The sequence below is a fragment of the Scatophagus argus genome, chromosome 6 (assembly GCF_020382885.2).
Source record: "Scatophagus argus isolate fScaArg1 chromosome 6, fScaArg1.pri, whole genome shotgun sequence".
Taxonomy (NCBI): Eukaryota; Metazoa; Chordata; class Actinopteri; family Scatophagidae; genus Scatophagus; species Scatophagus argus.
Genome location: NC_058498.1, coordinates 20,439,486 through 20,454,989, shown reverse-complemented (window position 1 = coordinate 20,454,989; position 15,504 = coordinate 20,439,486). Strand labels below are relative to the sequence as shown.

The window sequence follows — 15,504 nt, the reverse complement described above, 5'->3', positions numbered from 1 at the left end:
TAAACACTATAATAAAAAAGTTTCGACACATTTGTCAAATCAAGTGAGTTTGTTTTATTTGAGATTTACTATTACATATGTAAACATGAATATTCTAAAATTATTAAGCATTCATTTGTTGGTTTACGTTCTCTGTTGAAAAAAAAAAGCAGATAAACACTGACTATGCTACTAATTTGTGTCTGTAATAAAAGCACAAACGTAATACTTGATTTCATTTAAACAGTTGATAAACATCTTCTGTTATAAATATTACCAAACAAGTAGTCACACATCAGTATTAATATAATACACAGTGCTTCTACAGTTAAACAATAATCCAAAGAGAGAAATGTATTGTGTCAAATACAGAGTGTGCACAGTCCTTACAGATGCACAATGCACAATACGTCACGGTCATGTCTGGACTCAGCGTGTTACTGTGGGTCCCTCAGGTCCCTGTGTTTCAGTCTTCACACACTGGGCACATAATGTACATGAAGTGAGGAAGAATTTACAGAGTCAGAGAAATATTGCTGAGCCACACAGTCTCTTCAAAGTGCAACACTAAAAAGCTTAGGATTTATTTTTGCCAAGCTACTTTCATGGCACTTTATCTCAGGCAGACAACAATGTTACAGCAAAGGGCTTCTGCCCCCACTGTGGTTCCATTAAGATTTCTCAAAAGCTTGTCCCAAGTGGTTCGGCACGTGCAATCAGTTACAAATACACTAGTACAGTGATTCCCAAACAGGAGTGCAGTCCAGGGGGTATTTGAAAGAAGTGTTACAATGAAAAAATGTAGAGAAATTATGACTTGTTTAAAAAAGATGTGATACCTGTTGAGATATAACTGATTTGAGATTGCCACGTAAATTCAATTGAGACGACATAAAAAAAATTCGAAGTGTAAGAAGTTACCTAAAAGTATTGGATAAGTGCATGAAATAGTTAAATGTAATGGACCAACCGTTCAAACAACCTGCTAAAAGTAATGTGTAAATAGTTCGAATACATTGCTCAAACTAATGAATAAACAAATGCTAGCAAATATACAAACAGACAAAAAAGTTAGTTAGTATAAATGTAATGGACAAATGGTGAAAAAGCTGAAAAGAAATGGAAGAAAAGTTGAAATATTTAGCTAAAGTGATGGCCAAATGGCTGAATTTAGTTAAACAGCTGGCATAAAATGGAGAAATGGTAAAATGGTTGAAAGTTAAAAGAAATGAATGCATGGATGAAACAACTACAACCAATGGATACATGTTAAAACAGTGACTGAATATATGAATAAACAGTTTGAATAGTTAAGTGTACTTCATGGATTAACAGTTGAAACAGCTAGCTAAAGATGCTGAATATATGGCTGAAACCGCCACAACTACTTCAAGTGACAGCAATACAGACGTAAACTTGACCAAACTAAGACAACAGTTCATCTGCATGAAAAATACTTTAACTTACATTTTCATATAACCAGTTGTGTTAAATAGTATCTATTTTCTGACAAATTCCAATGAACACTTTTGAAACATGATGTTAATAAAAGGGTACTTGAGTTCTTCTGACATGACAGTGAAAGTTGGGAAGCACTGTACTTCTACATCCAGAATGGCTTTAGTGTTCCTTTAGCTGCTGTAAAAATTACCCTGTAATAATGATTCGAAAAAAAAAAAAAAAAAAAAAAGAAATTCATGTTATTTAAAATACATTTTTACAGCAGTTAAACGTTGTATATTTTGGATGTATTTGTACATTCCTTAACTGATTAAAAATAGAACCATTTGAAAGTTGTTTAATGAAATCTTTTGGTGAGAAATGAGCAACAGACAGACTTCCTTGAACCCTGGTAGTGAGGGAAGTTATCAGAGAGAATCGCAGTCTTCTGTATCAACTTCAACTCCTTTTCATTAAATGGATCCTTGAACTTTGCAGCAGGCCAAAATATCAGTGTTTTATTACTGTATAGTTTATCGCTAAGAGTGCTTCATAACACGTTTACATAAATAAACATTTCAGTAAATAGTTTTAGATTACATCACTACCAAAAGGAGCCATTGGTATAGTCTGCATAAGGAGCAGTTTTTATGTGAATTGTCTTTAAAATAAGTGAGGTGTAACCATAGTGTTAATTGTACAACATTTGTTAATAATATACATGAAAATGATGATATACACACATTGTGCATGGAAAGTCAGTGCCTAAATGTTAGTGCATTTCAGTCAGAAAACAGTAGATGCAGTGCTTCACTATCTCCTACAGAGGGCAATGTCGGTTAAGGTTTCTGTCTGTTTATGGCACCGTAGTGTCCAAAATGGCTGCATTACAAAAACACATAAAAAACTGAAACATCCTAAAAAAAGAACAAGTATATTTAAGCTTTTAGATTGTCTGTGACAACTAAGAAAAAATGCACTACAGCTATATTTTCAAGAACAAGACTGCTTTGACTTTCAGTTGCACATTTGAGCATCTGTAACCAGTATGACAGAGCACATCCAAAGGCAAGACAGCTTGGACAAAGAGTTACAATCCTGGGTGAGATGAATACAAGTTACTGACATTAACAGTTTCTACTGTAACAACTGATAAACTTTACTTATTTAGAATGCCTTAGATAGTCTTAAGGAAATACTACGCAGTAAAATGTACTATATTTCTATATTAAATAGAAACAAAAATACTTACACTTAAAATCTACACTTTATCTATCCATTTATATATATTTAATTTGTAATATATTTACTTTATAATACAAATTATAATCAGAATTACAGCAGTAATAATATAAAGTCTATCAAACTTGGAAGCTTTAAAAAAATGAAGACATAAAGGCTTTTGGCCTATTTGCAAGCAGTGTTTAAAACTCAAGGTTTGATGTCTGCATTTTTTGTGTGTGTGTATTCAGCAGGTGTATTGTTACGCATGGGACACGTAGGAGCAACAGTGGGGAAACAGAGGAGTCTGAAGTCGATCTGAAACCTGTGAGGTGATGGATATCACAGAGCTGTCTCTTTCAGGTCGTTGAGATTTGGCATACGAGACCGGGTGGGGCGTCCAAAGCCATGCCCATTCTGGCCTCCCTTGATGCTCATTTGCTCTGGGTAGGGGTTGCCCTCTGGGCGGCCCAGGGCAGATGTGTGCCAGCCGGACTCCAGCTGCCCGGGCAGCGGATAGGCTGCCTGTCGGCTCTTGAGCTGGGGCGTGCTGACCCCTGAGTGACCCCGGCTTTCTGTGAATCCACCTTGAGCAGAGGCTGGATTAGGCAGCGGCTGGTAACGCATATCAGACTGTGCAGTTTGGTTGGAGGATGAGGATGAAAGGTGCAGGAGCTTACGCAGAGACTTCAATGGTTGACTCTGAGAGGGACACCAAACATTACAGATAAACTATTTATTTCAATGCAATGTTTAAAAACAACATGCAAAAATCTTTCTATTTTTTCTTTGAGACTTACTGGAGAGTGCGAATCGGACAGTTTCTCGGGTGGCCAGTCCTTGTCTCGGTCTCGCTCTTGGTCCCGGTCTCTGCTCTTGTCACGGGACCTGTGGCGGCTGCTCTGGTGACCGGAGGACCTGGTGGACTTCTGGATAACTGTGTCCACCCCTTCACTGGGAACCTTTCACACATTGGGTGTAGAGATCACTTATCCTGTCCAAACTAACAATTTCAAACTTTAAGATTAAACTTTATGACCAAGGTAGGTCCACACGCTGTAAGAGACATCAAGACACACACTCAATGTGCTAATTTGAATAATTTCTGAGAAGATATTCACGGCAAATCTTTCCACTGCGTGCAAACTACTGCGAGCTGCTAAAAGCAAAAATGTACTTAAGAAAATACAAGTGCGTTTCATGCATGTCCTTTACGTTTAAGTGCATTCATTTTCCACAGACATTAGTCTAAAGTTGTTTTTGGCTGTTGTGCAGTTAAGCCATAAAAAAATTATAACATAACATGCATCTGATGCCAGAGACCCTAAGCATTCACTGACCTGAGGAGAAGAGACAACTCCTTCTGTCTATGAAAGGAAAAAATCTACTGTTTTTGCAGCAAACACTATTTTTCCACCAACTCTGAGTCTGACTGCCTGCTTCTTCCTGGCCAGATTGTGTTTATTTGTGCTCTGTCATCAGCTGTAACCCCCTCTCAGCATCTGAACAGTCTGTCACATATAAATAGAAATGTGAGGGGAAGAAAGAGTCGCAATACACCTGTGCTATGCTGAACCATTACTGCCACAGAGACATCAGTTAGTTTAACATGTCAAAACGTTGTAGCTTGTATATTTAATACATATGAAACTCTTTCTGATCTGTGCTCTATAATCATGTCGCAGGTTTAGATACACATTGAATGGCAGAGAAGTTGATCAAATGGTTCTGTGTGAAGTCAGTAAGCAGTTAAGCTTCACGTGAGTGTAACCAGGCACACAAAAATCTCATGTGCTTAAGCAAAGCCTGAGCGCTCTAGTTCATCCTCAGCTCATAACCAGAGACATGCTTTTAGGGCTGTGGCTGAAATCAGTGTCGACTCATCAGAATCAAACAGACCCAACACGAAGACGACCAGCCAGATCCATTCATTTTACTGGACAAAGACAGACTTGTGAACAGCCGTGTGTTTCATTAAACTGAAATTTCCATGCATTATTTTCTATGCAACACCAACAATCATTCAAAATAGGCACTTTATGTCCTTATTTTTAATAGCGGTTAAGAGTTGCACTGATAACATACTTGCATAGATGGATCTGACTGGTATATGTTTTTTATGTTTAACTCGTTCCATTCCATCCATCCTCGTGCCATTATTATTATAAAATGATCCAAGAAAAACACTGAAAACAAGCTTAATATGAAACAACAAAGCAGTGTTAATGCATGCAATGTCAGATGGGTGGCACTGAGTTAGCAAATGAGTAGGACTGTGTATAACAGCATGTACCATGGAAGAGGACACTACAGGGAGGACTCTCACAGAGGAACTATGCTTTATGCTATTCTTTGGGCTAAACAGAGGGAAAAGACATTTCTTGATGACAGGAGGCCTTCCATCAGGGACTTGCATCTGTAATACAGAGGAACATGGTGGCACAGGGAAACATGACACACAGGACAACAAGAAGAAATGATTTTACATTTCGGTAAATGTGCTAGTAAGGCCAAAGCATTAGACATTTGAAAAGCAGAGGAGGAAATACAATGTGTAGACAGACATATGCATGAAATAATGCATCCAGACATGGCTTACATCCTCAGAGGTACTTGACATGCAAGTTACCATTTGAGATTTTTTCTTTTTCTTCTTTATTGCTCTGAAGAAACCTTGCTTCTCTTTTTCTTTGGATGGCTCTGAGGGGTTCAACACAACAGTATCTGGGCCAGTCCTGAAAATAAAGCAAAACAGTACTGAACACAAGAAAATACAATGTCTTTAAACTCTTTAAACTTCCGTTAGCCACCATGTTATGTGACCAGTGTGAAATTTAATTAGCCAGTTTCACAGAGCAACGCCCTGTACAATGAGCAAATTTGTGTTGCTGTCAAGGTAACTCAAGCTACAGATGATATTCTCTGGTAAACAAATAAAGTTACCAAGGGTCAAACGCTGACTGACGTTTGGAGTGGTTCGTCAAACCTGAGCCATCTGAGGACAGGCCAGAGCCCCGGCTCTGACCCCTGCTATCATGGAAGGAGTTGTCTGGCCGGGGAGAAGGAACTGTTCAACAAGCACAACAAACACCTTCATTCACCTTTTATAGCACAGAGAAAAATGAGAAAAATAATACAATTTTCTATCTGTTTTTTCAGCCTATACCAATTACACCAGCTGTTTACATTTAGGCAGGTAACATACTCTATGTATTTAAAATAAAATAAAATAAAACATTTTTCTTCCAATCGACATAAGTAAAAGAAGACACCAAATACAGCAGAGGACTGCAGTGATTTTGTAGTAATTTCCAGCAAAGATCTCATAAATAACAACGCAACAACACAACAGAACATTGGTTCCCATTAATCAATGCCACTGTGTAGAATTTTAAAATTTTGAACTATGGTGTCCCTTTGTGACAGTATCAAAAAGACGATGCGGCAGACAGCCAGTGCACTCAATTATCCCCATGTAACTTGGACACTAACATGAATGGGTGGAAAACAACAGATGTAACAACTTTTCAGCCGGACTGTCATCTTACCACATGAACAACTTAAAAACCAGCTTGTATACATTAGTAGCACACATATCGGCCATTAAGTAACAACAAACGTCAGTATAAAATGAATTGAAAAAAGGCATCTCCGTTACGTGATGATTATCAGGGACAAAAGAATTCATGCTAACAACATTATCACAACATTTATAGAATTTAATACCCGTGATGATCTGGTAAACTTTTTATCTAGGGATATTATCAGGTCAAATGTTTAGTTTGTCTAATACTTGGGTTTATGACCAACTACCTGTACAAATTAAGACACTCCCACCAGCCTCAGCTGTACTTATGAAAGTGATAATTAGCAATGTTAGGAAGCTGACATGCAAAACTAAAATGGTGAACAATATTGACATTAATATTGGCATTGCAAGCACGTTAGCATATGGATGTTAGCATTTAGTTCAAAGTGCCACTGTGCAATAGATTAATGTCAAACAGTGTTCATTTTTTTTCAAGAATCTTTTTAAAGATTTTAAAACTCGCAAACATCTGGCTCAAAAATCTAGTAAAGGTGTGAACAGTATTTGAATGCTATAATCACAAAAATTCTTCCCATAGTGAGTTTAAGTGAGACCTGATCAATGGACATACATATGTAAGAAAATGATTTGACTGCAGTAAATGATCTGACTTGACTGCAGTTTGCTGCACTGCTTGACGCTTAAAGGTGAAATGACAACTTGATCTCCACAGTGCAGTGAAAGAAAGAAAGACACGGTCAGAAATATCAGTGTGACTAAACCAACCTCTGTAGAAGCTGCCCACCCTCCTAGGCATGGATTCACTGTAAATGTTGCGGTTCTCTTTGGAAGATCCTCCATCTTCTGTTTGCTGGTCATGATATAAACCAACCTGAGTCACAACAGAAAACCTAGTCACAGTCAAAAAACACTAAAGGCCATCTGCTCTGCATGCCTCTCTATGTGAGCTGATATTTTATTTACCTGAAAGAACAAGAAAAAAGGGGATTGTTTGATTGGTTGGTTTACAAGCAGTCATTACAGTAAAACAAAATCTGTACAGGGTATAAATTCCAGAATCAAACTGAAATGTGCTCCAATGACAAGCTTGACTGTGCCAGTCACAAGTAGTCACATTAAAGGGAAGCAAAGCACACAGAGAAAATGAGAGGCATCTGATGCACAGAGACAGAAAAAGAGAGAGAGAGCAGTTCATGACAGCAGTATCCACCCACATCCAGTCTACTGAGAGTGCGGATGTGGGTGGGGAATGGTGGGTGCAGGCAGAATGTCGGACCTCGCTTTTTTGCCGCTGTGTGTGAAAAGATGCGGTGTTGTCCCTTGTGGAGTCCCTTATTGGGGGTCTGCTGTGGGTGACCTCAGTGGGTGCCTGTTCGCTCTGTTGATGGAGACATGATGAAGCATGATGTGAGCTCAGCATTGCAACACACACATACAAATACACGCACATACACCTACACATATATATACTATATGTGTATATACAGTATATATAAATATACAGGTAATATTTACTGTATATCCTAACAAGAAACCAACACTCTGAACACTTGCAATGTTCATAGGATGAAGCTTGTGTTAATCCTGCCATTCCTATAAACCTGGAAAACTGACTAAAAAGATCTGGATGAAAACCTGAACACAGATCATGATATTTTCAGATGCCACCAGAATAAATCCTGGCCACACTGTTGTGGAAGTTGAGTTATCCAACACAACCTGGTGTAGGCATTTGATACGATTAGATCATGTGGGCTTAGGCTTTCCCGAAGGTTGGAGTGGTTTGCCGTGGGCTGATGACTGACCCTGCTCATGTCTTCCTCTCTGGAGGAGCCCCCAGAGTGGCGAGGCAGCGTGCGGTGCTGCAGCTGTGGAGACAGGAGCTGGAGGCTGCTGGCTCTGGTGGGCACGCCCTGTCCCACTGCCAGCCCCTCATCTGCCCCGTGTGTCCTCTGGTGGTCCCTCCGTACGTACATGGAGTGGCGGTGTGGCCGCTGCTGGGAGGAAAACGGGCTGGTGTATCCCTGACCGTAAGAGAGAGGGTCATGCGGGGCTGACAGAGAGTGAGCATGGCTCCTTTCGACCCCACCTTCCCCAGGGTCTAGGGCATCCGGTGATTTAGTCTCCTCTGAAGCCTTGTGGCGAGTGGAGGAGCGCCTGTAGGACGAGTCCAGGGTGTTGCTCTCTCTCTCAGAGCGCATGCTTCCTCTGCCGGCTGTGCCAGGCCCCAGCCTGTCCACCCGGCGGGCTGCCGGGCTGCTTGGGGCTGTGAGGTCGAGGCAGCTTGAGGGAAAATAGCGAGATGTAGGCTCATCTGCATAAAGATGTATCTCATTTAAGTTCCCCACGGACTTGGCATCACTAAGTGTGCCATAGCTCTTGGACAAATTCAGGTAGGCGAACTTGGAGGATGAGGGCGTGGAGCTATGGGACTCCATGTAGCTGTGTCGACCGTGTTTCTCCCCTGATTGAAGTGTGTTGGTCTTCCCCTCCACAAAAGAATGACGGTTCTGCTGTGAACGGAAGTTGGATTTGAGGTACTTTGCTCCGGGGCCGTCGGACACTTTGGACCCCAGGTTCATCTCAAAGTCACCCTTGCTCTTGGTTTCGCCAGGGCTGAGCAGATGTGGCAGGTTGCTGCTGGCCAGGTCCATGTTGCATGAGGTGGAATGGTTGTAGATCGGCGGCTGGTAGTTCTTAGGATGCAGAGTGGGACTGAGGTTGATTGCTGCAGGCATGTTGCCGTTGAGAAAGCCATCGTTGCTGGGGTGAAGGTCTTCGTGCCGGGGAAGGCTAGAGCACTCTCTGCTGCTGGAGCGGTGGCTTCCTGAGCTCTTTCCCCCATGGCTCCTGAGAGCAGAAAGAGCAGAAAGAAAGGATAACATCAACATACTGTATATGAAGCATTTAGTGTTTCATCGTGATTATTTAATACATTTAGAATTAATCATTCAATAAATTGGAAGTTACTGGGTGTGATAACCTAGTAATTAATGATAATGAGTGATCACAAGTGGTGTTGCACAGGGGTGAGTCTTCAGACTCCTGCTTTCTCTTTCTAATATAAGTAACTGATTTTATCTGCAGCTGATTATGAGTTCTGTCTGTATGTGGTGATTCAGCTGTGTTAGTGGGTACAAAATGTGACTTTGATACAGAAAGCGTGTTTAGTCGTGTAGTAATGTTAAAATTAAGCACATGTCTAGTGCATACTAAACTCCCTACATTTTGTGCCGCAAACAGTAAACTGTCACCTACAACAGAGTTCAGTACAAGGTCATAGAGTATCTTACTAACTTACTCTTTAGAATTTATAGCCATGATATAATCACAAACTGACTACATATGTAAGTTATTACCACAGTCTTACAAAGAAACAACAGTCCTGCTAATAGATTATACAAAATGAAATTATATAATGTATTTATTATACTGAAAGAACCCAACACAGTAAGAAGTGTTAAATTTAAATTAAGTTATATTTGTATGATGAGTAATACTGTATCTACTGTAAATAATGGTAACGTAGCAGGGGCCCAGCGGACTTTGCTGTTACCATGATTTGGGTAAAGGGCATGACAACAATACGATGTTTAAACTTTTAGTTGTCTTTAACCTGAGCCACACTTGTGGTTAAGCATAACACCTTGTTTGTTTTATATTTTGTTTAACTTTGTGTTTCTGCATGTTCATGTTTCATCGCGGATTGAGTCTTTTTGTGTGTGCTTGTTGTTCTGGTGACTATACGTGTGAAATTCTATGCTATATGGTAGAACAAAACCAAACCAACAGAAAAACTCTGAATCCTGTCACAAAGGGCAACACACTGCAAAAACGTCACTGCACAGTGACTGCTGCAGATCAGAATCCGAATCCAAATCAGAATACTTTATTGATCCCCGTGGGAAACTGATAACAGTCTGAAAACAACCATTTAGGTTGCTTAAGAAAAACACTGACACTGGCAAGCTTAAACTGGCTATAGTTCTCACTGCTGACCTGCTGGGGGTGGTGTTGTCTCCATGGTGAGGTTTTCTCTTGGAGGAGCGTACAGGTGTAGGTGTGGGTGGGCCGGGCCGCTCCACCAGCCGCAGGGTCTGAAAGGCGTGGTGGTTCAGGCTCTGCTCCGTGAGAAAGCGTTCCGTTGGGTTCAGCAGTAGCAGGTTCTAACACACACACACACACACAGAAGGAGCCCGTGAGTCCTTGAGACACCCCGAACAGCCAGAACTCACAAGTGAACTGAAACAGTCATGCTATTATGACTCATTTCCATTATCATGAAAGTCAGACTGCTGCTACATTTAATTGTGTCTTCAAACAAGCCAAATGATGTGAAATATGATTTCTGACATGTGTCTTTTGCTTTTCTCACTCTCTCAGGGCAAGAATAGATCTAATAACACAGACAATTACTCCATGCAGGCCAGGCAGCCTTGCATTAGGAATTAGCAAGTATATTTTGTGAAACTAATTTCCAACCAAAACCAAAACTCCAGAAAGTCTGATAAGTAATGAGAGAGAAATGCCCGTCCTTGCTGAAGTCAGTCCTGAGATGACATTATGTTAGCAGTGAGTCATTTTCTACTGGGAAAAGCGCAAGTGCAGAAGCACAGCCCACATTCTTGACATGGAGCTCCTGTTTACAGTGCAGACACAGCAATAACAGCAGTGCTGGAACAAGGATATGAGCTGAGAGATGCTGAAGTAGTGAAGAGGCATCGCGCAGTCACGACATAAACACGATGATAATGATGCAATTAGCAGATTCAAGTTTATGAAAATTGACAGTTTATACGGCTAAAGAGTAGCTTTTTGTCATGGCTTGTAAGCAGGAATGAATTGAGAAAAAAAAAAAACTCAAAACATCCCTGTTGCATAGCAGCTTTGCCAGACCTGTGATCCCTACCTTTAGCAAGTCCAGCAGGGCTCCACCGATGATTCCTAAGTATCTTCGCTCCAAGGTTTGGGGGTGGTTCACAGCAGGAAACTAGGACAAGAAACAGTGGGTAATAGTACAGCCAAAAATGTAGCCACAACAAATGTCCAAGTGATAAATGAATGAATAATCAGAAAGACCAGCAACATCAGCCACCTGTTTGTGTGTAGACTAAAGCGTAATAAACTAGTTTTTGTTATTGTCATTCATGTTAACTACCTGAACATTAACATCAGTAAGACAAATGGGCTATTGATGGAAGAGAAAGGGAAGAAAAAGAGGGAGCGTCACAAATCACTTCAAAGATCAGCAGGTTAAATCAGCAGGTTGTTTCGTTATTGAAATATCTTTAGGTTTATACCGATATGGAATTGAACTGATCAAAAAATGTTGCTTAAAAAGGCAGTCCGAATGAATAACATTATCTAAAAGTAATCTAATCTAACTAATACAAAGTGGCCCCACACACCACTTTGTCTTTTAATATTTGACTTTCTAATTTTACGGATTTTGCAGATGCTGCTACTCCTGAAATTACATTTTGCAAACACTGTTTACTGAATCACAAGAGCACTGTTGCATGTGCTTGCTCTCAACATTCAGTCTTCCTATGTCAAAGTTTCACTTTGACAGTATCTCTCTTCTGGCTATTGTGAATCTACTGCTTCACAAACACGTCCAGAAGCTGTTCTTTTTACATCACACATTTGCAAGTGTTGCAGAAAGCACATCGTAGGTGGATAACGTGATAAAGCAACAATCAAACATCCTGTGTTCACTCACAAGTGTTGAGTGGTTTCTTGTTGGTCTGATACATTAATATTTCAATAAACAGTTTTTATGGTTCATTCACGCCCCTTCCTACCTTCACTCTCCCTTCTCGTGGTCTTCTCTGCTATTATTATGATAATTTCACTATGAGAGAGTGCCTTAAACATGAATGTCCATCAGGGTGACACTCTACTCATTTAAATGACGACAGGCATAGAGAGGTTGAGGAGAACATAGATTTTTTTTTTTTTTTCCCCAGAGCAACTACTAACAATAGCAGTCACTAGATATTTATTCAAGCCTTTCTGACATATGCCTGTCTTACTGGAGAGAGCAGTTTACTGTAGAACAACAACTTACATGTATTCACGAGCAGAAATACAGAATTTAGGCTTGCTACAGCTAAATTTTCCTACATTACCATTATCATTAACCAATTTTTAAACCCCCAGAGAATACCAAAATTGAAAAATGCAGTATTATCAAACAGGGTCTTTATCAGCAGGTATTCCTTGTCAGGCATTCAAAGGGGGTAGTTTGTAGACTAATAATTATATCCTAAAGCGTGGGCAGACAGGAGAAGGGAAGGACGACCCGGGTCTGTTGTACCACCAGCCTGCCACAGAAGACATCACAGCCTTCCTTCACAGAGCATACAGGATACGTGATACATGATGAGTCATTGTGATCCAATCAGTCACGGCACAGCAAACTCAGCCAACAGAAAAGAAAAAAATCAAACAGAGACATAGCAGGGGGAGAAAATAAATAAGGGAAGAAGAGGAGGAGGCATAAAGAGACAGCACAGGAGACAGAAGATCAAGTTGAGAATGATGGAAGACAAGGAAACGAGCAGCAACAAGATCAACAAGGAGGGGATGGTCAGCAGTGTGATGCACAGTGCACACTGGGGTAGAGAATGTTTACCCGCAGTCCATGGAAGCGGGGGTTGTTATAGAAGAGCTTCATTTGTTCTGGTGGCAGGGGTCCCAACACCTTCTGGATGGTAAAGAGCTGGTCAATCTCACTCTCTCCCGGGAACAGAGGCTGCCCATCACTCAGCTCTCCTAAGATGCAGCCCACTGACCACATGTCCACTGCCTTCCCGTAAGGAGCCCTGTTACCAGAAATTTAAGGGGCTGGTCATTAAGGCCAGGCATAAGAATAGCTACTTAAAGTATACAGTATGTCAGTGTAGTGACTTGGAAAAGGTTATACCGGACATACCCAAGCAGGAGCTCTGGAGAGCGGTACCATCTAGTGGCCACATATTCAGTGTAATTGGCATCCGTCCCCTCAGAGAGATTACGAGCAAAGCCTGGAGAGAGAAGACAGAGGAAGCAATATAGTATAATGAGGAGCTGTTTGATATGCTCTACACGCTGAGACACCTTAAAATGATTTTAGTCGGGCACCTCCCTAGACACCTGTTATGTTTCAGAGGTGTAAGTTATGAAGTAGTTGAGTTAAAAAAAAGCTGCACTCATATAAGAGAGATGATGAGCCCTCTTGTGAGACATTGTAGTGGTAAAAGTAGCCATATTAATGCTGAATATTGTTTAATCCAGTCATTAAGATTTTAAAGGGACAGTTCACCCTGAAATTAAAAATACATATTCTTCCTCTTACCTGTTGTACTCTTTATTCATCTAGACTGTTTCGGTGTAAGCTGCAGAGCTTTGGAGCTATTGGTCATAGAGATGTCTGTCTTCTTTCAAATATAAAGGAACTAAAAGGCATTTCATCTGTGGTACTCAATGCACCAAAAAACACATTTGAAAAACAAATCACTGTCTCACAACAATGAAAGAAATGTGACCTGGTTATTCAAGATAATCCACAGACCTTGTTGTGAGGAGTTTCGTGTCAGCATTCTTTCAACTACACAACACGTCTCCTAAACTCAGCAATTCACACCAAAGCAATCTAGATGAATAAACATCATTACATTTACACACAGAGAACAATGTGAAACAGCTATCCCGAACAAATTTAAGAAGTCTACCAGAACTTCTAAAGCTCCCTAACTAACATGCTATGTAGTTCAGTTTTTGTATGGATTAAACAAACAAGACATGTTATTTAGTAAGTTTTAGTAGGTAGGCTGATTTGTTTCTTTTACCTGTTGACAGAGCTAGTGGTTTCCCCCTGGTTCCAGTCTTTGTGCTGAGTGAAGCTAAGTGGCTGCTGCCTATAGTCTTATATTTACCATTTCTGAACTAATTTTTAGAATCCTAGAGCATGACTATAAACTATATAGAAATTTGTAACATAATGTAATAGTTATCAGTGAGTAGTTCGGGCCTTTGGGAAACAAGCTTATTTCCTTTACATTTAATGAAAACATCAATATCACTCTCACGTCTAGACACAACATATGAAGTTAGAGCCAGAAGAAGAAGTTATCTTCGCTTAGCATACAAACCAGAAAAAATAGGAGACAGCTAGTCTATGTCTGCTCAAAGGTAAAACACAAAAAAAAAAAAAAAAAGAGAAAGAAAAAAGAAAAAAGGAAAAAGAAATTGCAGTTGCCCTAAAACTCACTAATTGACATGTTACATCCTGAGTTAATTTATTATAGCATTACAAGTGCTGGCAAGCAGTTTTTGAACTCATGTTTATGCTAAGCTAAGCTAATCATCTCCTGGATGTAGTTTCATACTTAGCATACAGACATGAGAGTGGTATCAATCTCCTCATATGTAGTCAGCCAAAATAATGTGTGTAAGGAAAAGAAAAACATGCATAAATATTTAATTTGTATACTACTTCCATACATATAGATACCTCTTGCGAAGTTTGATCAAATTACGACAACACTGTGTACTGTTGTATGATGTTTTCCCAACAGATGGCATTTCCCTTTTTTCCTGATATGTGTACACACTATTTTGGCTTACACTGTATATACTCATATATATATATATATATATGTATATATATGGGTTTTTTTTTTCATTTCTCAAACTTGATTGCATCAACATCCAAAATCGAAACAACACACAATTAAAATAAATGCACACCAAGACATAATCCCAAATGTAAACCTTCAGAGAGGAGTCTGTTTGGCCTATGTCTGTTCTCTCAGTGCCTTTGGCTGACACAGAGCAAACAGCAGGTCTTCAGTCTCTCACTCCAGATTGCCTACATGATGTTTGCTATGCCATGTTTTCCATTTCCCCCTGTTTTATTGTGGCGCTACCAGATTGAATCAAAGCATGATTACTCTCTTGTTTTCCAACATGTTTCATTAATTGAAAAGAGGGAAGAATACACGACAGAAGCCTGAGAACCAGAAGAGAGGGCTGCACATAGAGCTTTAGATAACTGGATGAAGCCTGCTTGCTGCCCCTCTGAAGCGCTGGCTTCAGCCAAATATAGTCTGCGTTGAAAATACTCCTTTTCCATCACAGCTTTGGCTGTTTTGCCACTTTCCTTACAGCTCTTACAGTGTGAGTATTTGATGGATGTGCTCACCAAAGTCACACAACTTGAGGACGTCATCAGAGCTGATGAGAAGATTTTCTGGTTTTATATCTGAAGAGGAAGAACAACAAGATTAGTTGGCGAAGGGCTTCATTGTTACATTCCCTCTACCATTATT

At 40.1% G+C, this 15,504-nt stretch overlaps 1 protein-coding gene across 6 annotated transcripts in view; it reads right to left on the bottom strand.

The window, feature by feature from the left end:
* Nucleotides 1–43: 43 nt before the first annotated feature.
* LOC124060649 (cyclin-dependent kinase-like 5) overlaps nt 44–15,504 on the bottom strand; it is a 34,837-nt gene continuing 19,376 nt past the window's right edge. For 3 of the 6 annotated variants that reach the window (XM_046391852.1, XM_046391853.1, XM_046391855.1), the window contains exons 7-19: nt 15,378–15,437; nt 13,128–13,218; nt 12,828–13,017; nt 11,100–11,180; nt 10,190–10,356; nt 7,996–9,040; nt 7,467–7,568; nt 6,956–7,061; nt 5,584–5,707; nt 5,240–5,375; nt 4,934–5,056; nt 3,441–3,602; nt 44–3,342 (exon numbers count right to left, since the gene is read on the bottom strand). In XM_046391852.1, coding sequence (XP_046247808.1) covers nt 2,983–3,342; nt 3,441–3,602; nt 4,934–5,056; nt 5,240–5,375; nt 5,584–5,707; nt 6,956–7,061; nt 7,467–7,568; nt 7,996–9,040; nt 10,190–10,356; nt 11,100–11,180; nt 12,828–13,017; nt 13,128–13,218; nt 15,378–15,437 — 2,747 coding nt within the window. In that variant the 3' untranslated portion in view covers nt 44–2,982. Of the gene's footprint in view, nt 3,343–3,440; nt 4,152–4,933; nt 5,057–5,239; nt 5,376–5,583; nt 5,708–6,955; nt 7,062–7,466; nt 7,569–7,995; nt 9,041–10,189; nt 10,357–11,099; nt 11,181–12,827; nt 13,018–13,127; nt 13,219–15,377; nt 15,438–15,504 lie in introns of those variants that run through there. The other 3 variants (XM_046391856.1, XM_046391857.1, XM_046391858.1) reach the window with 3 other exon arrangements.